Below are 25,618 nucleotides of genomic sequence, written 5' to 3'. Positions count from 1 at the left end.
TTAACTGACTTGCCTAGTTAAATAAAGGTAAAATAAAAATAAAAAAAATAGGGAGGAGGTCAGAGACCTGACCGTGTGGTGCAAGGACAACAACCTCTCAATCAACATGATCAAGACAAAGGAGATGATTGTGGACTACAGGAAAAGGAGGACTGAGCATGCCCCCATTCTCATGGATGGGGCTGTAGTGGAGCAGGTTGAGACCGTCAAGTTCCTTGGTGTCCACATTACTAACATGGTCCAAGCACACTAAGACAGTCATGAAGAGGGCACGACAAAACCTATTCCATCTCAGGAGACTGAAAAGATTTGGCATGGATCCTCAAAACGTTTTACAGCTGCACCATCGAGAGCATCCCTGCCTGGTATGGCAAGGCACTACTGCGGGTAGTGCGTACGGCCCAGTACATCAGTACATCACCGGGGCCCAGTACATCACCGGGGCCAAGCTTATTGCAACCCAGGACCTCTATACCAGGCGGTGTCAGAGGAAGGACCTAAAAATTGTCAAAGACTCCAGCCACCCTAGTCATAGACTCTTCTCTCTGCTTCCGCACGGCAAGCGGTACTGGAGCGCCAAGTCTAGGTCCAAGAGGCTTTTAAACAGCTTCTACCCCCAAGCCATAAGACTCCTGAACAGCTAATCAAATGGCTACCCAGACTATTTGCATTCCCCCCCTTCTTCTACGCTGCTGCTACCCTCTGTTATTATCTATGCATAGTCACTTTAATAACTCTACCTACATGTACATATTACCTCAATTACCTCGACACCGGTGCCCCAGCACATAGACTCTGTACCAGTACCCCCTGCATATAGCTCCGCTATTGTTATTTACTGCTGCTCTTTAATTATTTGTTACTCTTATTGCTTACTTAAAAAAAAAAAAAAAATCTTAAAACTGCATTGTTGGTAAGTAAGCATTTCAATGTAAGGTCTACCTGTTATATTCGGCGCATGTGACAAATAACATTTGATTTGATTTGATTTTAAGGCTGGTGCTGATGGATGCAAAAAGGTCTTTATAAAATCAATTTCATGCATGTATGGTGTACAGAAAGTATACATCTGCACAAAAGTGTATTATAACTTGTCTGCACTCTATAGAGCCCTCACCCTCGTTTATCATAGACGTCTGGTCTCCCATCTGCAGCGGACAGACGGTCTGACTCTGGGCTGTTGATCCTCCGGTACCGCAGAGCGCAGACCTGAGCACCAGTCATTTCTGGGGGAGCTCCACCCACAGGGGCCTCGGGACACACCCCTCTAGCAGGCTCCTCCTCTGCAGCCAACTGTCCCTGGGGGAATGAGGGTTTCTAGGGTTACCACTGTTAGAAAGCTCTGTCAAGAGTTAGACCTATTCTGTTGACTCATTTCAAATAAGTATTATAGGTATATAGCAGCTTGAATTGTACTGTAAATGCTTTACTATTTGCTTTACCATGTTTGAGCACTGTAAATTCATGGTAAACACAGTACCTGAAATATATCTCTTGCTCTATCTACAACCAGGTATGTCTATATCCTCTGAACATAATAGATGGCAATTAAAAACAAACAAGAAAGTAAACTAGCCCTTTTCATTTATTTCTAACTTTGAGTATATTTAAAGAATGTAAGGCCATGTTTTACAGTGCTGCAATCACCAAAGTGAGATACACAGAGGATGTATTAGATGGTCCCTCCTGTACCTTGCTGATGCTGATCCTGAGTTGGTTGCGGTTGAAGTCGGTGTCGTTCCACGCCTCGCCTTCCGCCTGGGGTCGTGTCCCCTCGCAAGGCCTGCTAGGTACTGCAGGTGGAGCATTCTCCTGGTCACTCAGGTGCTCATCTTGTAGAACGTCATCTGTGTTCTCCCTCGGCAGCTCCCCAGGAATCAGAGTCACGTTCACCACCCTGGGAAAGCACAGAGGTAAAATGTACATGTAGGTAGAGTTATTAAAGTGACTTTGCATAGATGATAACAACAGAGAGTAGCAGCGGTGCAAAAGGGGGGGGGGCAATGCAAATAGTCTGGGTAGCCATTTGATTAGATGTTCAGGAGTCTTATGGCTTGGGGTAGAAGCTGTTTAGAAGCCTCTTGGATCTAGACTTGGCGCTCTGGTACTGCTTGCCATGCGGCAACAGAGAGAACAGTCTATGACTTGGGTGGCTGGAGTCTGACAATTTTTAGGGCCTTCCTCTGACACCACCTGGTATTGAGGTCTTGGATGGCAGGAAGCTAGGCCCCAGTGATAATACTGGGCCGTATGCACTACCCTCTGTAGTGCCTTACGGTCGGAGGCTGAGCAGTTGCCATTCCAGGCAGTGTTGCAACCAGTTAGTATGCTCTCGATGGTGCAGCTGTAAAACCTGTTGAGGATCTGAGGACACATGCCAAATCTTTTCAGTCTCCTGAGGGCGAATAGGTTTAGTTGTGCCCTCTTCATGACTGTCTTGGTGTGCTTGGACCATGTTAGTTTGTTGGTGATGTGGACACCAAGGAATTTGAAGCTCTCAACCTGCTCCACTCGGTCCTCTTTTTCCTGTAGTCCACAATCATCTCATTTGTCTTGATCACGTTGAGGGAGAGGTTGTTGTCCTGGCACCACATGGCCAGGTCTCTGACCTCCTTCCTATAGGCTGTCTCGTCGTTGTCGGTGATCAGGCCTAACACTGTTGTGTCATCGGCAAACTTAATGATGGTGTTGGAATCGTGCCTGGCCGTGAACAGGGAGTACAGGAGGGGACTGAGCACGCACCCCTGAGGGGCCGCTGTGTTGAGGATCAGTGTGGCGGATGTGTTGTTACCTACCCTTACCACCTGGGGGCGGCCCGTCAGGAAGTCCAGGATCCAGTTGTAGAGGGAGGTGTTTAGTCCCAGGGTCCTTAGCTTATTGATGAGCTTTGAGGGCACTATGGTGTTGAACGCTGAGCTGTAGTCAATGAATAGCATTCTCACAAAGGTGTTCCTTTTGTCCAGGTGGGGAAGGGCAGTGTGGAGGACAATAGAGATTGCATCATCTGTTGATATGTTTGGGCGGTATGCAAATTAGAGTGGGTCTAGGGTTTCTGGGATAATGGTGTTGATGTGAGCAATGACCAACCTTTCAAAGCACTTCATGGCTACAGACGTGAGTGCTACGGGTCGATAGTCATTTAGGCAGGTTGCCTTAGTGTTCTTGGGCACAGGGACTATGGTGGTCTGCTTAAAAGCTGTTGGTATTACAGACTCGGACAGGGAGAGGTTGAAAATGTTAGTGAAGACACTTGCCAGTTGGTCAGCGCATGCTCGCAGTACACATCCTGGTAATCCGTCTGGCCCTGCGGCCTTGTGAATGTTGACCTTTTAAAGGTCTTACTCACATCGGCTGCGGAGAGCGTGATCACACAGTCTTGCTGAACATCTGGTGCTCTCTTGCATGTTTCAGTGTTATTTGCCTCGAAGCGAGCATATCAGTAGTTTAGCTCGTCTGGTAGGTTCGTGTAACTGGGCAGCTCTCGGCTGTGCTTCCCTTGTAGTCTGTAATTGTTTGCAAGCCCTGCCACATCCGACAAGCGTCAGGTGTAGTACGATTTGATCTTAGTCCTGCATTGACGCTTTTCCTGTTTGATGGTTCGTCGGAGGGCATAGTGGGATTTCTTATAAGCTTCCAGGTTAGAGTCCCGCTCCTTGAAAGCGGCAGCTCTAGCCTTTAGCTCAGTGCGGATGTTGCCTGTATTACATGGCTTCTGGTTGGGGTTTGTACTTACGGTCACAGTGGGGACGACGTCATCGATGCACTTATTGATGAAGCCAATGACTGATGTGGTGTACTCCTCAATGCCATCGGAGGAATCCCAGAACATATTCCAGTCTGTGCTACCAAAACAGTCCTGTAGCTTAGCACCTGCTCCATCTGAGCACTATTCAGGAACCAGGAAGATAGAATTATGATCAGATTTGCCAAATGGAGGGCGAGGGAGAGCTTTGTATGCGTCTCTGTGTGTGGAGTAAAGGTGGTCTAGAGTTTTTTTCCCTCTGGTTGTACATTTAACATGCTGATAGAAATTTGGTAAGACAGATTTAAGTTTCCCTGCATTAAAGTCCGCGGCCACTAGGAGTGCCGCCTCTGGGTGAACGTTTTCCTGTTTGCTTATGGCGGAATACAGCTCATTGAGTGCGATCTTAGTTCCAGCTTCAGTCTGTGGTGGTATGTAGACAGCTAAGAAAAATACAGATGAAAACTCTCTAGGTAGATAGTGGGGTCTACAGCTTATCATGAGATACTCTAGTATCGTGCACCAGCTGTTATTTACAAAAATACATAGTCAGCCGCCCCTTGTCTTGCCAGACGCCACTGTTCTATCCTGCTGATACAGCGAATAACCAGCCAGCTGTATGTTGATAATGTCGTCGTTCAGCCACGACTCTGTGAAGCATAAGATATTACAGTTTTGAATGTCCCGTTGGTAGTTTAATCTTCCACGTAGGTCATCGATTTTATTTTCCAAAGATTGCACGTTTGCTAGCAGAATGGAAGGCAGTGGGGGTTTATTCGATCTCCTACAAATTCTCAAAAGGCAGCCCGCCCTCCGGCCCCTTTTTCTCTGCCTTCTCTACGCAAATGACGGGCATCTGGGCCTGTTCCCGGGAAAGCAGTATGTCGGGCTCGTCGGGCTCGTTAAAGGAAAAAAAGGATTCTGCCAGTTCGTGGTGAGTAATCGCAGTTCTGATGTCGAGAATATATTCTCGGTCATAAGAGACGGTAGTAGCAACATTACGTACAAAATAAGTAAAAAAATAAGTTACAAACAACGCAAAGAAATGAACAAAAAAACACAATCGGTTAGAGACATGTAAAACGTCAGCCTTCGTCTTTATTTTGATGCGTTTGTAATAAACCTAAATAGCTCATTTTGATTTCCTTACCCGACCACAGCGGGGGTCTGTCGTGTGTTCTGTTGAGGGGGCGTTGACGTGCAGGTGGACAGAGGCACTCCATCCGTCCCTCCCTTCTCCCAATCAAAAGACTCGTTCTCTGTGATGATGCGTTCCTTCATACTGTTCTCAAAGACCGACATCAGCAACTGCAAAGAGGATCATAGAGAAATGTAAAAGGTAAGGTATAAAGGTGGAATTCAGCCTCCCGGGTGGCGCAGTGGTCTAGGGCACTGCATCGCAGCGCTAGCTGCGCCACCAGAGACTCTGGGTTCGTGCCCAGGCTCTGTCGCAGCCGGCCGCGACCGGGAGGTCCGTGGGGCGACGCACAATTGGCCTAGCGTCGTCCGGGTTAGGGAGGGTTTGGCCGGTGGGATATCCTTGTCTCATCGCGCACCAGCGACTCCTGTGGCGGGCCGGGCGCAGTGCGCACTAACCAAGGGAGCCAGGTGCACGGTGTTTCCTCCGACACATTGGTGCGGCTGGCTTCCGGGTTGGAGGCGCGCTGTGTTAAGAAGCAGTGCGGCTTGGTTGGGTTGTGTTTCGGAGGACGCATGGCTTTCGACCTTCGTCTCTCCCGAGCCCGTACGGGAGTTGTAGCGATGAGACAAGATAGTAATTACTAGCAAGTGGATACCACGGAAATTGGGGAGAAAAGGGGGTAAAATTTTAAAAAAATAAAATAAAAAATAAAGAAGGTGGAATTCAATCAAACCTACAATGCTATAAAATAATAGGCTTTACTTTAAGTACTAAAAGTTATTTACTTTTGTTTAGTTTCTACATAATGTAGTTGTATTACTGAAACTTAAGAGAGCGGGTATGGGAGTTAGTCTCACATTGCCACACTTCCAGGTCTTGTTGACTCTGCTATTGAAGTGAACGCAAGAAAAGCAAGGTTCAGTGGGGATAAACAAGGTGAATCCACATGCAGGGTGTGAACAGTACGTATTTATATCTAAGAATTAACCAATGATATCAGGCCACACCCGGCCATGATTACAGACACCTGTGTGTGTCCTTTGACACTATATAAACTAGTGACCCGCAGTGTTTGTCATTATACCCTAATGAAGACAGCGTGTCTGTCGAAACGTTGGATATTAGGTTATAACATTTTTGCATTTTGAGCTCCTTTTCTTTTTCAAGTGAACGTACGTACCTGGTAATCTGGTTTGGTAAAGTAGTCAAGGCCTAAAACATGATCCAGGAAAACATGAAACTCAGAAGGCATGTGTTTGAGCAGCATTCTGTGGTCGTAGCGCTCCTTAATCTGACCCACTTGCTCCTGGTGACACACAAGAGATACAGTAGATACCATTAGAAATCAGTTGAGCCCAGCAAGACACCAGTCGACATCAGTAACCATTCTCTACTGCAGAGATTCTTAATCCTGTTCCTGGGGACCCAAAGGAGAGATTTTTGTTTTTGCCCTAGCACGACACACATGATTCCACTAATCAAAGGTTTGATGATGAGTTGTTTAGTCTAACCAGGTGTGTAGTGCTAACAATGTGCACCCCTTTGGGTCCACTGGACCAGGATACAGAAATATTGGAAATAACCGAAACTGCAATAGACAGTAGCTCACCTTATCTTTTATTTTTCGCCATGGTAGCTGACCGACTGCAAATTCCACCAACATGTAAAATAGCGACCATAGATCGTCATGGCGACCCATTTCCTGAGAAGTTAAAGAATAAATTAATAAATTAATTCTTTTCATGACTTTTTAGAATTCCTGAAGTACATCTGCAACAGTTATTTTGGATTTCCTGACAAACTGATGTTACACAAAACCCTCAGGTCTAAATTAATCTGTAGTGCATTGCATTTTTCGAACCCAAAAAGACACTTACTTTGTTTTTATGAGCATTTACTGAAGCATAACGAACAGTGCCCCGAAATCCCGCCACAGTTCTGGGCTGGAAAAATAAAATTTGGTAAATTCTCTTTTCAGCACGAAACCTAAAAGAATTTCACACTGACAACTAGAAAGAAAAAGATTGATGGAAATAAAGTATTTAAATTAAAAACTCAAAAGAGACAAGGAAGGATATGGAAAATATCTCAGGCAGGGAGAGATAATAAAATCTGAAATGGGATCAAGCACCTTACTGATGAGACGGATCACAAGCATGCGCTTCGAACAGAAAAGGCCAAAAAGGAACAGCAAAACTGCAAAACATAAAATCACACAGGTGAAAAAAGGACAGCATCACATTGCAGCAAAACAACTGTAAAAGCTTTATTAACATCAACACTTTGTGAACATAATATATGAAACAATGTTGCAGTAATTTACAGTAACAAACTATGAACTAATGCATTTACAAAGCATAAGGCATCATTTAAATGTATAATTTTCCTGTGATATCTTCCTAATATTTGTAGTTTCTTATGGTCATTGGAATCTCTGATACAATAACTGGAATCTGCATCACCATTTTGGCTCAAGAGTGGAGGATGACAGTTTTGACCTTGATAATAACACCCATTCCATTAGGCAGGTAGTCCTAGGAATATTATCTTAGAAACTGCATGTTAGAATTTACAACAGTGTGGGTGTGTGTATATGTATACTGTATATGTACTGTATGTGTGTGTGTGTGTGTGTATATGTGTGTGTGTGTGTGTGTGTGTGTCTGTGTGTGTGTTTGTGTGTGTGTGTGTGTGTGTGTGTGTGTGTGTGTGTGTGTGTGTGTGTGTGTGTGTGTGTGTGTGTGTGTGTGTGTGTGTGTGTACGTGTGTGTGTGTACGTGTGTGTGTGTGTGTGTGTGGTCTAGTTGCTGTTCTAAATCTGCAGTACAGACCTGCCCTTCTAATCGATGAGTGGAGGCTGAGTCAGCAAAAAGAAAAGCAGAAAGAATCTCCACTGTGGCTCAGGCTATACATCAGCCTATATCAGCCTATATCAGCCTAGCCAACTCTACATCAGCCTATATCAGCCTAGCCAACTACATCCACCTATATCAGCCTAGCCAACTACATCAACCTATATCAGCCTAGCCAACTACATCAGCCTATATCAGCCTAGCCAACTACATCAACTTATATCAGCCTAGCCAACTACATCAACCTATATCAGGCTAGCCAACTCTACATAAACCTGTATCAGGCTAGCTAACTCTATATCAGCCAGTATCAGGCTAGCCAACTCCATCAACCTATATCAGCCTAGCCAACTCTCCATCAGCCTGTATTAGGCTAGCCAACTCTACATCAGCCTGTATCAGCATAGCCAACTCTCCATCAGTGTCACGTTCCTGACCTGTTTTCCTTTGTCATGTATTTGTTTTAGTTGGTCAGGGCGTGAGTTGGGTGGGTTGGTCTAGGTTTGATTTTCTATGTTGGGATTTTGTGTTCGGCCTGGTATGATTCTCAATCAGAGACAGCTGTGAATCGTTGTCCCTGATTGAGAATCATACTAAGGCAGCCAGGGTTTCACTTGTGTTTTGTGGGTGTTTGTTCCTGTGGAGGTTTTGTTGCCACACAGGACGGTTTCGGTTTTGTCACGTTGGTTGTTTTTGTATTTTGAAGTGTTTTGTTGATTTTCATTAAAAGAATGAACACTAACCACTCTGCGTTTTGGTCCCCACCTTCTGTCAGCGAGGACAGCCGTAACAATCAGCCTGTATCAGGCTAGTCAACTCTACATCAGCCTATATCAGGCTAGCCAACTCTCCATCAGCCTGTATCAGGCTAGTCAACTCTACATCAGCCTATATCAGGCTAGCCAACTCTCCATCAGCCTATATCAGGCTAGCCAACTCTACATCAGCGTGTATCAGGCTAGCCAACTCTCCATCAGCCTATATCAGCCTAGCCAACTCTCCATCAGCCTATATCAGGCTAGCCAACTCTACATCAGCCTATATCAGGCTAGCCAACTCTACATCAGCCTATATCAGCCTAGCCAACTCTCCATCAGCCTATATCAGGCTAGCCAACTCTACATCAGCGTGTATCAGGCTAGCCAACTCTCCATCAGCCTATATCAGCCTAGCCAACTCTCCATCAGCCTATATCAGGCTAGCCAACTCTCCATCAGCCTATATCAGCCTAGCCAACTCTACATCAGCCTATATCAGCCTAGCCAACTCTCCATCAGCCTATATCAGGCTAGCCAACTCTACATCAGCCTGTATCAGGCTAGCCAACTCTACATCAGCCTGTATCAGGCTAGCCAACTCTACATCAGCCTGTATCAGGCTAGCCAACTCTAGATCCGTCTGTATCAGGCTAGCCAACTATTAATCACATCACAAAAAGGCACATGCCCTTTGCTTTCCTATTCTCCTACCCACAGTGCCCTGAGGACCAAGCATTTCCTGTGCAAAAAACCCATTGCCACTACCCCCAGGTTGTGTGAACTACCCCTCCTAACTCAACACCAAAACAGCAAACCTTATACCCCATGTCCTATATTCTTGCTAGAATGATTCAACAGGTTTAAATATTAACATAACATAATAAATCAACAAAATCCTTCCACGGCTACTTACTGGTCGGACCTCTCCGGTAGTGTTGGTGTACTGGCGAGCCAGGCCAAAGTCTAACATAAAGCACTTTCTATAGGTGGAGGGGAGTCGACCCATGGCAAAGTTTGACTGGGAAAACAACAACAGAGAAACAGAGTCGAGGACATCACAGGCGTATCAACAGGTGAAGCCCAAAGCAGTGTTTCTCTCTGTCATTGTATAGACATGACCCTAGCTCACACCCTCTCTCTCTCACAATCTCTCACACACACCTCTCTCTATCTCACATCTTTGCTCTTTCTCTCACCCACCCCTCTCTATCTCTGACATGTAAAGTGCCCCCTACATGCTTGATGTCTTAGTGCAGGAATCCCACAGAGTCAATGACCTATATGGACTCTAGAATAGATTAATTAGTCTTACAATGCATTATAACCACACATCATAATGCCTTATACCTGCAGGCTTTCGGTAAAGTGCTACAGAGAGGGCCACCTACAGGCTTGATGTCTCTGTGCAGGAAGCCCACAGAGTGGATTGCTTCTATGGACTCCAGGATCTGTTTGCCCAGGCGTAGCGTGGTGCTCATGGTGAAGGTGCCACGGGGTTGACTCCTCCTCAGGTCCGCTAGGTTTCTCCCCTGCTGGGGTGGAGAGAAGGGAGGTTGAAGGTGTGGGGAGAGAGGGAGATGGAGGGGTCAGAGGGAGGGAGGGTAGGGAGAGATGAGAGAAAACAGGGGGAGGGAGAGGGGGGGGGGAGAGAGGGAGAGCAGGGAGATAGAGGGAGAGAAATATTTTTCATTCATTTTTTTCTACTTAGTTGTAGCCTTGGCTACGATTCTCTCTACCTAAAGCAATTGTATCAGACCGGTCTGATAGATGGTTACCTGAAGTTGCATGACCACATAGTTAAACTTCTCGTTCCTTCCACATCCAATGAATTTACAGACATGATTTTTTCCTGTGAAAGAAGTGAGAGGTTAGTGTAAATGATATTATACAGTCATTATAAAATGAGCTAGCTACGAATCTACTTGTACCATCACAGTTAAACAACTGATTCAGTTGGATGTTTAAGATTAAGATTACTTTCTTTTTGCATCTGTTTTTGGGACAACAGACCAGAACAAGCAAAGCTGACAGACACAGAAATACCCCAAAATAAATACTGCCTAAGAGATTGACGATGTGAAACACTCACTGCCAGAATATAATTTTGCACAAAGCATTATAAACCCCAGTGCAGCAGACATGTCAACTGATTGACTACCTAACTCATCAAACCCCAGAACAGAACAAACAATCACCACACCTACAACCTTGCCCGTCACACTAATCAAATGGTTAGACAGACAGATGTTTACCTCACATCACATCAGACCATAGCCAGACAACTTAATTAACCTTGCCATGCTTATTCATGTACAAGGTGATGTTGTCATTGATTGATCATGTCCTTAGTGAACCCTATCTGTCCCTGGTATCTGCCTGCCCTTACCTTGCAGTTTCTTTTTCATAACAGCAGAGTGGAATTTCATCACAAAGGGTGATATATAGTGCAGGAGAAGAGAAAGTGGCAAAGGTCACAGGGATTGAACCCACAACCTTTGAGGTTCTAATACATGCTTGTATTAGTGGCGTTACCACGTAACCACACAGACACACAGCTGTACGTGTGATTGTGTGTTACTGCTCAAACACATAGGCCCTTACCTTGCAGTTTTTTGAGGACAGCCACCTCCATTTTGAGGACCTGTTTAGGCTGCTGGGCTGACTCTACCTTGAGAGCCACATTCTCCCTGGTCAGCAGGTCCAACGCCTCGTAGATCTCCCCGAAACCTCCCCCACCAATTTTCTTCAGCTGGGAATGGTGGCAGAGGAGAGACAAGGGTGGAATAAACACAGTAGAAAAGTGAGGATTGTGGATGCCTGCTTCTTACTGTTTGCTGCCTGTTCTTTGAAGTGAACATTTAGAAAATGCTAGTTCTCCACTAACCTGGTCCCAGATCTGTTGGTGTTGTCTTGCCAACTTGTATGGTCACTGTCACGCCTAACAATGACCATATCATTTGGCAAGACAGCACCAACAGATCTGTGACCAGGCTAGTTCTCATCAGGTTAAGGAACATTCTAAATCAGGGACTCTCAACTCTTGCATTATGTGTTTCATTTTAATCAATTGCTTAATTATTCCACCAGTCACTCAGCTGAGAGTCAATTACATGGTCAAAATGTCTCTGAAGATAAAACCAAACTCACCACTTTCCATCGGTCCTTTACCAAGCAGTTTGGGGGCAGGATGTCCACCTGCTCCCCCGCTCCATTCATGTTTTCGTCGGGCTGGGCGGCCGTCCCTACGCACTGCATTGGTCGGCCAGACAGAGACACAGCAGCTCCCAACTTGATTCAGCCATTTACCTGTGAAGAAGAACACAGTAATGTAAGCTACAACATACACAAATAGAGTATACGACACATACATTATGAATAAAAAAAAGCATACTCTAAACTGACTAACTCATTTTAAAACAAGGTACAAGCTTGACAATACAATGAGGCCACAAAACCAATATGTCAGGAAGACCAGCAGATTTAGCCTCAGCCTTCAGATTTAGCCTCGGTCTCCTGGTAAACTGTCGACATGTCACTAACGTCTCTGAACCCCAAATATGTCTATGTGGTCATAAGTAAACAATTTGGCACCATGGACAGCACCGCTATCCGTGCTTAACAAAAATTCCGCACCACAGGCAGCACCGCTATACTAGCTTAACAACAATTCAGCACCACGGAAAGCACTGCGACCCACGTTTAAAACAAATGTGTTGGTCACAGATTCAGCACTAGGGACAGCAACAGTTAGCGCTAAAATATTAGATAGATTGCATGCAATTTTGCTACAAATGGAATCCATAGGCATAGGTGTGACTGAAGCTGTCTTTTCAGCACATTGGACAGCACCACTCATTACAGCACTGTGCTGGCCAAGGACAGCGCCGCAGCACCCCTCATTTAACACACTTGCTGGCATTCTCTAGGCCAGTGTTTCCCCACTCCAGTCCTCAAATACACTTTTTTGTTGTAGCCCCAGACAGGAACACCTGATTCAACTAATCATCAGGCCCTCAATGAGTTGAATCAAGTGGGTTTGTCCTGGGCAACAACAAAAATGTGTGCTGTTTTGGGTACTAGAGGACTGTAGTTGGGAAACACTGCTTTAGGCTTGTGCTGCCTGCCAGACAGCATACCTACAGGTAACTGCTAAAATAAAGGAAACACCAACATAAAGTGTCTTAATAGGGTGTTGGGCCACCACGAGCCAGAACAGCTTCAATGCACCTTGGCATAGATTCTATAAGTGTCTGAAACTCTATTGGAGAGATGCGACAATTTATCCACAAAAGATTACATAATTTGTTGTTTTGTTGATGGTGGTGGATAATGCTGTATCAGGCACTGCTCCAGAATCTCCCACAAGTGTTCAATTGGGTTGAGATCTGGTGAGACAAACACATAGACACCCTTTAAATCCCTTATGCTCCTTTGAGACCCCTCTTTCAAAGTCACTCAGATCTCTTCTAGCCATGGTAGCCAAAATAATGGGCAACTGGGCATTTTTATACATGACCCTAAGCATGATAGAATGTTAATTGCTTAATTAACTCAGTAACCACACCTGTGTCGAAGCACCTGATTTCAATATAACTTATATCCCTCGTTTACTCATGTTTCCTTTATTTTGGCAGTTACCTTTATTAGAACAGCTGGGCTAAAAGCATTCCCAAATCAAATGCAGAAGCAGGAGAGAACATCCTGAGCCTTACACTAGTGTGGAAGCTTCCCGCTGCCATAGACAGTTAATGTGCTGAAGGTACACTCAATGCAACAATGCAAAGTAATAAAGCAATGTTCAAGTTAATTAACTCTGTCATGCAATTACCTCGAGTTTCAATAATGTCAATTTACACTTGGGTGATTAAAGTAAAGTGCACCTGCATTGGGGACTTTGGATTGAACGACTCCAATACCATACACCCAGTGTTGGCAAAACACTTTTAGTATGCCAATATTTAAACCATGTCTTTATATTCTTCTAAATCTATAACGAACCCCATCACAAAAAATAGACTGGTCAATTGCAACACCCAAAATCCATTATCATAGTAGGCTACTAAGAAAACCCTGTGATCATTTTCAAGTATGTAACTAGGCTACATTTTACAGCTACATTTATATTTAGAATTAGGAAAAGGGTGTAACATTTTAGTAGGCCACTGCACTGTCTAATGTTGGGCCTATGAATTACTTGTAATTTGCGCTCTCACCTTACTGCTACAATCACAGGGTGGGATCCGTTCTGTTTCCAATAGGCTTTCCTTAGATATCATTCCATAAGACACAACCTCTCCTCCATCGCAACTAACAGCAGTCCCCAGGCCTATAAACTATACTATCATTCTCCTCCTACTGTTACATTTTCTCCGCACTGCAGTGTCGGCGCTCTCTCAACGGATAGGGAGGGTTACCATCCAAGCGGCAGGCGGTGCGCACAGCCCATACAGAGTTCTAATTCTAGGATTGACGTTTTCCAAGTATCAACATTCACCATCGCCCTGCGCCCCTGGCCCAATGGACAGGTTGTGTACCTTTACTCCGCCCCTAAAACATATTTCAGGAATCACCCATTGGATCAATATCAGTCAATCAGCCGCCATGCAACGTTCCACTGCGTGCCAAGCCGCGAGTTGCACTGTGGGAAATGTCGTTTATAGTCGGGAAAGCCGATGCAAAGGGACCCGACTAGATGGTTGTAAAAGACTACACCTCATGTTGTGAGCGACTCAAATCACTGACGTAAGTCTGCATTATGATGATTCTTTCTAAATTATTCATGATTCTTGTCATATAGATGTAAAATATACTAATTGTTATGTTCAAGCTCCTTACGTCATCTGGCATCATTGCCAATAACTGTGTTGTGGAGTGACACTGCTTTATTCTCTAGAAACAGCGCATCGAAGTGGCGTTGCTCTCCCAAGTTATCATACCAAAGCGAGCGACCTTGTATTCAGCATTATTGACAAAGTGCCAATGCCTTGGATGTTCTTTATGTCCGCAAGATCATCTACATCAATTCAACAAAGAGCAAAACATTGTATCCAGACCTGATCTTCTGACGTCGTTGTAGGGCCTCGGTTCGCGAGGCATTTGAGAGGTGCATCAGTCCTTGTGCGAGGTCGTGTTAATGACATATGTGTCGGTTATCGTTGCACCATTCTCCATCCTCCCCGTTATACGCCTCTACTCCTCTGAATCAGCATCACCGAGATTCTCCCATTACGCAACGCGCGCGGTCTTGCATGACCATGGATGGTTGTTGCGTGGTAACGTGAGGAGCGCACGGCGCTCGATAAGCGCCTGTTGAGAAATTATGAATTGTGTGAAATGTTCCATAAATAGCAGATTCAGTAGCAGCACCAAACGAACAGTGTGTCTGTAGGATATTAGGCAAATGCAAAAATGCACTAGTGCACAATGGTCTCACTGAGTCACTAACCATGGCCTCCTCCTTTGTGTAGATTCATTTTACACGCAAGAGGGCACTGTTTTTCCACAGATAAATTCCAGTTCTCATTCGTACATTTAACCTTGACGTTTGGCCTTCAGGACCGAAGCGCCTCTGCCTATATGCAGATTACCGACTTTTTTTTTGGGAGGGGGTACTCAATTTACTGTTGAGTGTTAGAAAGGTAGAATAAACAAGGTGCAATTTCGACATTTGGTAGTGCATCAGCAGTTTTCCACTTGTTATGTCAGTCACTGATAGTCACTCAAATCTAAACCGTGTAGTTGACCTAATCATCAACAACCAGACACGTACAGTAGGGCATGCGCCCAGGGTCCTTGACCTCCAGCGGGCAGTCATTGATTTTGCTAGTCACACTCATTCAGATATCATGAACCTGGCATAAGTCATGGCAAAATGTGTAGAATTGCAGGAAATTAGCTTTAAAACTGCCAAAGTTTCTTACCACCACATGGGGAAAATATGTAGAATTGGCAGATATTACCTTTGAAACTACAATATTTTTGCTCAGCCCCATGGCAGAATGGGTTGAAATGCAAGCAATTTACTTTAGCACTAGTTACGTTTCCATCCAATTGGCAACATATTTTCATGTGAATATTCTAAACTCTGCATAAAAACAATATGCACATTTTCCCACCAGAGATGGACTTGTTGCAGATAAAAAGCTGTGTGTGTTTTTACTGGGTATTTTACTGGGTAACGTTCACTTTTACTTGAGTCATTTTCTGTTAAGGCATCTTTACTTTTACTCAAGTATGACAATTGCATACTTTTTCCACCACTGCCGATATGATGATATTATTATGGATAAAAGTATGAGGTTATTTTTATTTGTCAAACAGCAGCCAAGCATCGATCATCATGTCACCAGAATAAGACCCTCAATATTTATTCAAAGGAGCATCAAGCTCATCACCGTGCACTTTCACCACCCTGTGAAGTTCATCATAACTTATTTCACCTGTAGTATAATAAACTGTATGCTTTCCCCGAGTCGTATTGGGAGGACCACACACCATGTCATCACGTGACTCCAAGTTTACTTTGATATGATGGTTATTATATCAATATTTGCACATAAAAGCGTTTCCACCTCCATTTCTCACATCATTCATTTTCCCGACACAAAAAAATCACATTTTGTCTCACGTATTTTGTATTTTGGATAATGTTAAGACATTTTTAGGGATTCTGGAATTATATTTTGGATGTACATGCACATGTGTGACAGGTTAAAGGAAATACTAATAGCCTGTTATACATTAAAAAGTATTAGTAAATTCAAAGTATGTGAGGATCTTAAAACATCTAAGGTTAAGAAGATCATGCATTCAGTATTAGTTGATAGATTGATAACATTTATATAATTGTGTTAAAATCCGTCAAGCATACAAAGGGTACGAATTGTGAGAGGAATGTGTAAACGTTATGTTGATTACTTTGTTGTCGTGGGTAAAAGTATTAATCTGTGATCTACTAAATGCTCTTAATCTATGAGCCTGAGATCGATTGCTCTGGTCTCCACTCAAGTTCACGGAGAATTTGCGGTCTTTTTCTCATTGCACTAAAAGTTCAATGAGTAAACATTCCGTATCACAATTGTGATTCTTTCTCCCCTTGTTCAGGTACGTTATTGATGATTAAAAAGAGTAATTTAAATGTAATAACTTGCTAACATGTCAAGAGTGTTTAAGGTGTGTCGTAGTAACATATTGAGGAAGTTAGTTAAGTTTGCAGAGAGTAATATGAGCCGTGCTCGGTTGCAGCTAGCTTCGTACTGCTAGGTACTGCTACGTAGCTGCCATTTAATGTCGATTGTGAATGAACAGGTGCGTTGTTAATAAGATATTTTGCGGCGTTATTTGTGTAATGGTTTTTCAAACACTTTATTGCCTGTTGATAAATTGAGTTATGGTTTATTGAGTTAAAGCTTTGTGCTTGACAGTTATATTGAAAATAGTATTTGTTTCAGTGATGTACAGTGTATACTGTTGTGACTTGAATAAGCCTTGTACCCTACAAAACTATCTATTTCCTGTAGATCTGTTATTCTGTAAAATGTGTTACTTTTGTAAAATGATTGCACTAAAAGTTCAATGAGTAAACATTCCGTATCACAATTGTGATTCTTTCTCCCCTTGTTCAGGGGTGTAACACATGCCTACAGTAGCCTAGTCAGATTAAAACATTGTGAGGGGTTGTGTTTATGCCACATAAAAGGTAATACATGCTAAAAGTTAAATTAAAGCATTTGGTTCTAGGTACGCGAGGAAAAGCAGCTCAGATTGGAGAGGAGGCAGAGCCTGCATTAAGCTTGGCTGAATACCTGTCATGACAGTAAAATAGAGACATACGTGTACAAGCATGTATGATCTGCACATGTAAAATACAGAGTGCATTCGGAATATATTCAGACCCCTTGACTTTTTCCACATTTTGCTTTGTTTCAGCCTTATTCTAAAATTGATTAAATCGTTTTTTCCCCCTCATCAATCTACACACAATACCCCATAATGACAGAGTAAAAACAGCAACAACAACAAAAATTCTAATTTATAAAAATAAAAAAACAGAAATATCACATTTACATAAGTATTCAGACCCTTTACTCAGTACTTTGTCGAAGCACCTTTGGCAGCGATTACAATCTAAAATCTTCTGGATGTGACGCTACAAGCTTGTCACACCTGTATTTGGGGAGTTTCTCCCATTCTTCTCTGCAGATAATTTCAAGCTCTGTCAGGGTGGATGGGGAGCGTTGCTGTGCAGCTATTTTCAGGTCTCTCCAGAGATGTTCGATCGGGTTCAAGTCCGGGCTGTGGCTGGGCCACTCAAGGACATTCAAAGACTTGTCCCAAAGCCACTCCTGCATTGTCTTGGCTGTGTGCTTAGGATCGTTGTCTTGTTGGAAGGTGAACCTTCGCTCCAGTCTAAGGTCCTGAATGCTCTGGAGCAGGTTTTCATTAAGGATCTCTATGTACTTTGCTCCGTTCATCTTTGCCTCAATCCTGACTAGTATCCATGCTTCACTGTAGGGATGGTGCCAGGTTTCCTCCAGACGTGACACTTGGCATTCAGACCAGAGAATCTTGTTTTTCATGGTCTGAGAGTCCTTTGGGTGCCTTTTGGCAAACTCCAAACGGGCTGTCATGTGCCTTTACTGAGGAGTGGCTTCCGTCTGGCCAGTCTACCATAAAGGCCTGATTGGTGGAGTGCTGCAGAGATGGTTGCCCTTCTGGAAGGTTCTCCCATCTCCACAGAGGAACTCTGGAGCTCTGTCAGAGTGACCATCGGGATCTTGGTCACCTCCCTGAACAAGGCCCTTCTCCCCGATTGCTCAGTTTGGCTGGGCGTCAGCTCTAGGAAGAGTCTTGGTGGTTCCAAACTTCTTCAATTTAAGAATGATGGAGACCACTGTGGTCTTGGCAACCTTCAATGCTGCAGAAATGTTTTGGTATCCTTCCCCAGATCTGTGCCTCAACACAATCCTGTCTCGGAGCTCTAAGGACAATTCCTTCGACCTTATGGCTTGGTTTTTGTTCTGACATGCACTGTCAACTGTGGGACCTTATATAGACAGGTGTGTGCCTTTCAAATAGTGTCCAATCAATTTAATTTACTACAGGTGGACTCCAATCAAGTTGTAGAAACATCTCAAGGATGATCAGTGGAAACAGGATGCACCTGAGCTCAATTTCGAGTCTCATAGCAAAGGGTATGAATACTTATTTAAATAAAGTATTTCTGTTTTTTTATTTTTAATACATTTGCAAAATATTCTAAAAACCTGTTTTCGCTTTGTCATTATGAGGTATTGTGTGTAGATTCATGAGAAATAAATTGTATTTAATCCATTTTAGAATAAGGCTGTAACATAACAAAATGTTAAAAAAGGGAAGGGGTCTGAATACCTTCCAGATTTAACTGTATTTAACACTTGTTCATATGCCTTTTGATTAGATAATAGTAGATAGAGATACTGTATGTGACCAATGCCACAATTTCAATAAGTGGGTCTGGAAAAGTAGACACTGATGCATACACAATAATTTCCAAACTCTATTAACAGCACTGATGAAGGCTTAGAAGCCAACATGTATGCTCCTATTTTTAAGCACCTTGCACTTTTACCCTTTGTATTCTTTCGACCATGGTTTAAATGAAGTATATTATTTTTGTATTTCTGCCTCATTGCAAGTACATTTTGAACTCTATTAACACACATTCTTCCCTTCAACAAACACGCCAGTGAAGAGAGGATGAATACCAGTTTGATACGGCCTGGAACTTGCGACATCCAGAGTTTGGTTTTAGATCAAGATTTCACAGATTTTCACAAAACAGAAATCACCATGGCCCAACAAATATTCAAGTACTATGGTAACAATTGCCAGCAGAAATTACATCACATATTACTTCTGAAAGTAACCGGGGTCATCATTCACTTGCCACACCTTGGATGAAAACGGATAAAGTGTGCCATTGACTTCATGCACTCAGAAAACGTACTTACTTCGCTGGTATACTAGAACTAGAATTATAAACCGGATCATTCAAGCCCTGAATTCAGATTTTTCTGATTGGCTGAAAGCTGTGGTATATAAGACCATATACCATGGGTATGACACAAACTACTTGTTTACTGTTCTAATTACATTGATAACCAGTTTATAATAGCATTAAGGCACCTCAGGGGTTTGTGGTATATGGCTGTATCCAGGCACTCTACGTTGCGTTGTACATAACAACAGTGCTTAGCTGTGGTACTGTATATTGGCCATATACCACACCTCGTACCTAACAACACCCATGCCAATATATCCTCAAAACACTGGCTTCTCTGGCTTTATCAATTAATTATATGACGAGTGGGTCTTATCCTGGATGCTGATAGGTTAAAACTGCGTTTCAGCCGGTGTCCATTCTACAAGTTACCACCGACTAAGGCTATGCCATCGAAAGGCCTATTTCCATCTTACTGCGCAATCCACTGTCTCATCAGCCCAACCAGGCATTTTACACACTTGATTTCCACTGTAAAAAAACATCTAGACATTCTCTCCCATTTCTTTTAGACTATTATTTGGTTTGCAACAGCGGAGATTTGTATAAACCTTGCTGTCTGTTTCTCCGACCTTTGCAACATTGTTAAAATATTGAAATTCAATCTCCGCTGTCCTATTGAGGATTAACGTGTCAGGAGGTGTTGTCGCTCATCATAATTGAATCTCTGCTAGCTAGCTACATGCATATGATTTGTTTCGCAAAACAACATTGAACATAGAATTAACGACTGGGTCAAAACATGACAAAATAACTAACGACCAGCCTGGTTGTGTCGCAACTTTAGAATGCAAAACCTTTCCGATGCGGTAATGGCTGTGAGTGGCCATCGGTGTGAGAGCTCACTAAAGAGTTATTGGCAGCGTAACATTGATAACAGAAAGCACGGGAGTGCCATTTTAGCTGGCAAAGATGTGAGTGGGACGTCCCATTCTCTACCAAAAAAGAGGGAAGCACTGGCTGTCACCAACCAGTGCCAGGACCATGGACAGTTCTTCCATTCCTGTGCCATCAACGGAAACGTCACTATTAACTTCACCAACTAGCTTGGTTGGCTCGGACTTGCCAACCATCATAGTTGTTGCCTGTGTAGGCCTATGTAATATTTACAAATGTGCTCTTTAACCCATAGGAGTTGAAATGTCATCTGTTGATCTGTTGGGGCGATTTTCGAATTAGATTGGGTCCAGGGTGTCTGGGATCAAATCAAATCCAATTTAATTTGTCACATGCGCAGAATACAACAGTGAAATGCTTACTTTCAAGCCCTTAACCAACAATGCTTTAAGAAGTTTTAAGAAAAAACAAGTGTTAAATAAAAAATAGATAAGTAAAAAATATAAAATAAAAGTAGCAAATAATTAAACAGCAGCAGTAAAATAACAATAGCGAGGCTATATATAGGGGGTACCGGTACGGAGTCAATGTGCGGGGGCACCGGTTAGTCGAGGTAATTGAGATAATATGTACATGTAGGTAGAGTTAAATTGACTATACATAGATTATAAACAGAGAGTAGCAGCAGCGTAAAAGAGGGGTCTAGGTAGCCCTTTGATGTTCAGGAGTCTTATGGCTTGGGGGTAGAAGATGTTAAGAAGCCTTTTGGACCTAGACTTGGTGCTCCGGTACCGCTTGCCGTGCGGCAGCAGAGAGAATGGTCTATGACTAGGGTGGCTGGAGTCTTTGACAATTTTTAGGGCCTTCCTCTGACACCGCCTGGTATAGAGGTCCTGGATGGCAGGAAGCTTGGCCCCAGTGATGTACTGGGCCGTGCGCACTACCCTCGGTCAGAGGCCGAGCAGTTGCCATACCAGGCAGTGATGCAACCAGTCAGGATGCTCTCGATGGTGCAGCTGTAGAACCTATTGAGGATCTGAGGACCCATGCTAAATCTTTTCAGTCTCCTGAGGGGTAATAGGCTTTGTCGTGCCCTCTTCACGACTGTCTTGGTGTGTTTGGATGATGGTGTTGATGTGAGCCATGACCAGCCTTTCAAAGCATTTCATGGCTACAGATGTGAGTGCTATGGGGCAATAGTCATTTATACAGGTTACGTTGGCGTTCTTTGGTACAGGGCAAGGATTCTTGGGCAAGGGTTCATCCACAAGTTTGCCTTTAAGCGCTTGGTACGAGTCTATAAAAAGTATTTGCCATTCTTAAGTAGTACTCCTTTCTCACAGTACACTCTGAATTACATCATGCATGCATACCCAAATATTACATGAAACAATCAAATCTCTTCATCTCCCTCTGTTAATGTGAAGCGAATTCATTCCAATATTTCTAGAGTAAAGAGCGATGCCAGTGGTCCAGTCGCAGCTGAGAGCAGAACACTTATTAGATGTGGCTGTTTTATGGGGTATTCTGTGTAGATTGATGAGGGGAAAAAACGATTTAATCAATTTTAGAATAAGGCTGTAACGTAACAAAATGTGGAAAAAGTCAAGGGGTCTCAATACTTTCCCAATGCACTGTATACTGTATCTATGTACTGCCCACTCACAAACTACTGCAACAATTACATCTATTTCTTACTCATTTAACCATTTAGAGAGTTTAAAACGTCTCTCAAACAGAATTGAACTGGGTGCACTGACTAGAGCTTATAATATTATAGAGTATGTGCAGCTGCCTGAACGTTCGCCATCCCTAATTTCACAATACAACTTTTATTCCACTCAAATAGACATGATCTTTCACATTTTTCCTGTCAATTGTCAGAAAAGTTAAAGCTACAATCTGTAGTTGCTACATCAATTTTTGGACATATAACTTAATGATATAACCTACAAATTGAATAAAACGGCATTGATTCTTGAACAATATAACTTATAAATGCCTAATGAGCTTAGTTCAAATATAAGCTTATTATACTCTGTTTGTAAACAAAGTAATTATAAACAAACACTGTATAGCCTCAAAACATGGTTAGAACTGGAATTTTGATATTATGGATGGTCAGTCATTGCATACATAGCTCTCGCTTTGAATTTGAGAGTGGTTACATTTCTCCATGCCCATCCTTCAGCTTTTTACCAAAACACAGGCAGGGTGGCCACTTTGTTATTGTTTCAATTAAGGATTGCAGCTTTAACTTTGTAATCAGTTCATTTTACATATGTAATGTATGCTCATTTTAGTGCCAGATGATAGCCTCATCATTGCATAATATGTAGATGCCACTTATCTAAGTGCTACATCACAGAAAGATCATCATTTTATCTAAAGATTGGTGATAATAAAAGACAATGGCTGTCTCTTTTCTGTACTTTACAGACATTTGTCAGTCCCTTGTTATCACAGAATGGTTCAAATGAATATGCTCTGCAGTAGAAGTTGCTTTAGATAAGTTCTCACTTCTTTGAAATGAGTACAGCAGAGTTTATATATACATCCAATCAATTATTATTATTATTACTACCTGGTTTTCAGTTGGAACTAAGAAGACTGACTGAAGGGGGAAAGAGTTGAATTCACACCATATTGCTTTTACCTCTCCAGCCATAACAAATCAGTGATCCCCGACAAGAGTAATTGAAGACAATTGGGACACAGCCTTGCACTTGATGTCATTCCAAGTCAATGAAGGCTTCAGGAGACCTTTGTAGAGTACAGATGAGTAGTATGGACTGGATTGTTTTGATTCGTTTTTGAGCAGGCTGTTGTGGTTGTGTGAGTGTTTGTGTGTGTGCGTGCGAGCGAGTGTACAGATATTCGGGGGTCTGGTGTGGATCCTGGTGGCATCCACCCATGTAAAGACAGAGAACCCACAGGGCTGTTTGTGTCTGTGTTCATTATGACCTTCCTCTGGCTCGTCATCTTCGCCGCCAGAGGACACAAAAACAAGGGCGGATGGGTGGCAGCGGTAAGCTCTGAGGCAGGGTGTGTGTGTGTGTGTGTGTGCGCGTGAGTGGGTAAGTGTTTTGAAAGTTTGTCAATTAATGTGATTTTGTGTGAGAGTGTGTATGTCGAAGGGTCTCATTTGTGTCTATCCAGGACTTTGCAATCCACAGACTGGCAGCCTTCTTTTACCTCACTGCATCAGTAGCTCTGGCGAAGGTCACCATTGATTTTAAAGACAATACAGACAACTTAAAAAATTACCAGATAGACATTGCTGCAGTGATAGGTTCTATATAGATAACACCATTATATACATTTGTTAATAGACCAATAACAATAACAATGGGAGTTCAATTGCTAATAACAGCTAGTTTTCACTCAGACCACTCCCAGACAGTCCTTGCTTGAGAAATAGTTTTTAGCTAAAAAATATACCTTTGCCCATTTTAATGGAAATCTATTTTAGTAAACTAATTAATTGTTAGCCAGAAATTATTTTTGATAATGATATAAAAATGGTTGCATTGGGCCTTTAAGGAACTCATCATCCTGTTGTTTATTCTTGTTTTTTTATATGCAATATTGTCACATGTAGTCCATTGGTGATATCTGTATGTCTGTAATTCCTTTTTTTAAAGTACACTTGACTAACCAAACAGTCACTGTCTGGGCACCCCATCTTTTACCATCACTTTACATACCAGTTCACATTTTTACCAATGATATATGCTTTATAACTATTGCACAATTAATTTTATCAAGGCTATTGTATGTTTAATGTGATATGGTACAAAATGAATGAAAGGTATAGTCTTGCAACTGAAATTACTCTTTAGTTTAGCAATTCTTTATATGATATTCATTAGACTGCATAAAAAAACTATTTCAACATGCCATGCTCTCTAACTAGTTTTGTTAAATATGCTTAATTATCTTGATTGCATTTATATGATGTTGGTCAATTGTGTTATAAGTCATACTTGTGCTAAGTGTCCAGGTTTGTTAAGGTAAATTGTGTGTTTACTAAACAGAGGTAATGGGCTGTGCTATTTCTAAGCTAACCCTGTCTCCAACCATGATCTACTGTCTACTCTAACCCTAGCCCCAGCCTTCTCTCCAACCCCGAACTTAACCCTAACTCCAGCCATTTCCAAGAGAGAGCGGGCATGCTGGACTGTATGTGGGGCCCCAGAGCCAAGTAAAGGTGTATGTAAATATTTAAATGGTATAAGTATAAGTATAAGTGGGCCTCTGTAGGGCCTCACCCAACACAAAAGACCCAGGGGTAGAGTAAACATACCGGCACTGCTAGTGAACCATGGATCCTTTACACAGTCTGTGGTATCTGCTCAGCTAGCACTACACAAACTCAATCAGAGAATGGATATAGTTCCCACTGTTAACAATAAGTGTGACATATCTGCTTTTAGTCACATGTACTCCCTATAGGAAGCAACCTAGTCCCTCTGATGATACAGCTATTGTAATTCTTTACAATACAATACATCTACAGATTTTCCATGAAAGCCAAGGAACTTGAGCTATAAGATAATTCAATAGACATTTACGTTGTTTTTTTACATATCACTCATGACTAAAAAAGAATCCTATCTGCATCTACAAATAAAGACAAACAATAATGAGAAGCCTGAATATCAGATATACTAGTAGTAGCACCCCCTGGTGGTGGAGAGGGCACATGACACAATACACCTGTCCTGTGTAGGGTTGCAAATGGAAGGTATATTACCAGTAAACTACCAGAATTTTGGTAACGTTCACAGTTTATTAGGAATCAATAAGGTGACATCTACTGGCCTTTTTTGGGTACTTCAGATTATCACAGGTGTCTGTAATCATATCTGGTCCTCTGTGGCCTTATCACATTTAAGATATGAAATAATGAAATAAGATTATTTAAAATTATATAGAATGACAAAGCTGTAAAACATTACATTGTATTGGGTTTAGGGCTCCCGAGTGGCACAGCGGTCTAAGGCACTGCAACTCAGTGCTAGAGGCGTCACTACAGACCCTGGTTTGATTCCAGGCTGTATCACAACCGGCCGTGATTGGGAGTCCCATAGGGCAGCACACAAGTGGCCCAGCGTTGTCCGGGTTAGGGTTTGGCCGGGGTATGTCGTCATTGTAAATAAGAATTTGTTTTTAACTGACTTGCCTAGTTAAATAAATGTTAAATAAGAAATTATATTGAACCATATGGAAAAGTGAATAGCTTAA

At 42.7% G+C, this 25,618-nt stretch overlaps 1 protein-coding gene across 1 annotated transcript in view; it reads right to left on the bottom strand.

Moving 5' to 3' along the window:
• The window catches only part of LOC120045922 (tau-tubulin kinase 1-like), a 29,169-nt gene extending 17,376 nt beyond the window's left edge, over positions 1-11,793 (bottom strand). The window contains exons 1-11 of the mRNA XM_038990848.1: positions 11,641-11,793; positions 11,095-11,242; positions 10,269-10,342; positions 9,882-10,022; positions 9,407-9,511; positions 6,761-6,826; positions 6,493-6,585; positions 6,064-6,189; positions 4,893-5,050; positions 1,693-1,897; positions 1,118-1,299 (exon numbers count right to left, since the gene is read on the bottom strand). Of these exons, the coding sequence (XP_038846776.1) occupies positions 1,118-1,299; positions 1,693-1,897; positions 4,893-5,050; positions 6,064-6,189; positions 6,493-6,585; positions 6,761-6,826; positions 9,407-9,511; positions 9,882-10,022; positions 10,269-10,342; positions 11,095-11,242; positions 11,641-11,748 (1,406 nt within the window). The 5' untranslated portion in view covers positions 11,749-11,793. The remainder of the gene's footprint in view (positions 1-1,117; positions 1,300-1,692; positions 1,898-4,892; positions 5,051-6,063; positions 6,190-6,492; positions 6,586-6,760; positions 6,827-9,406; positions 9,512-9,881; positions 10,023-10,268; positions 10,343-11,094; positions 11,243-11,640) is intronic.
• Between the last annotated feature and the right edge of the window lie 13,825 nt (positions 11,794-25,618).

The sequence above is a fragment of the Salvelinus namaycush genome, chromosome 4 (assembly GCF_016432855.1).
Source record: "Salvelinus namaycush isolate Seneca chromosome 4, SaNama_1.0, whole genome shotgun sequence".
Lineage (NCBI taxonomy): Eukaryota > Metazoa > Chordata > Actinopteri > Salmoniformes > Salmonidae > Salvelinus > Salvelinus namaycush.
This window is presented reverse-complemented; position numbering and strand designations above follow the sequence as displayed.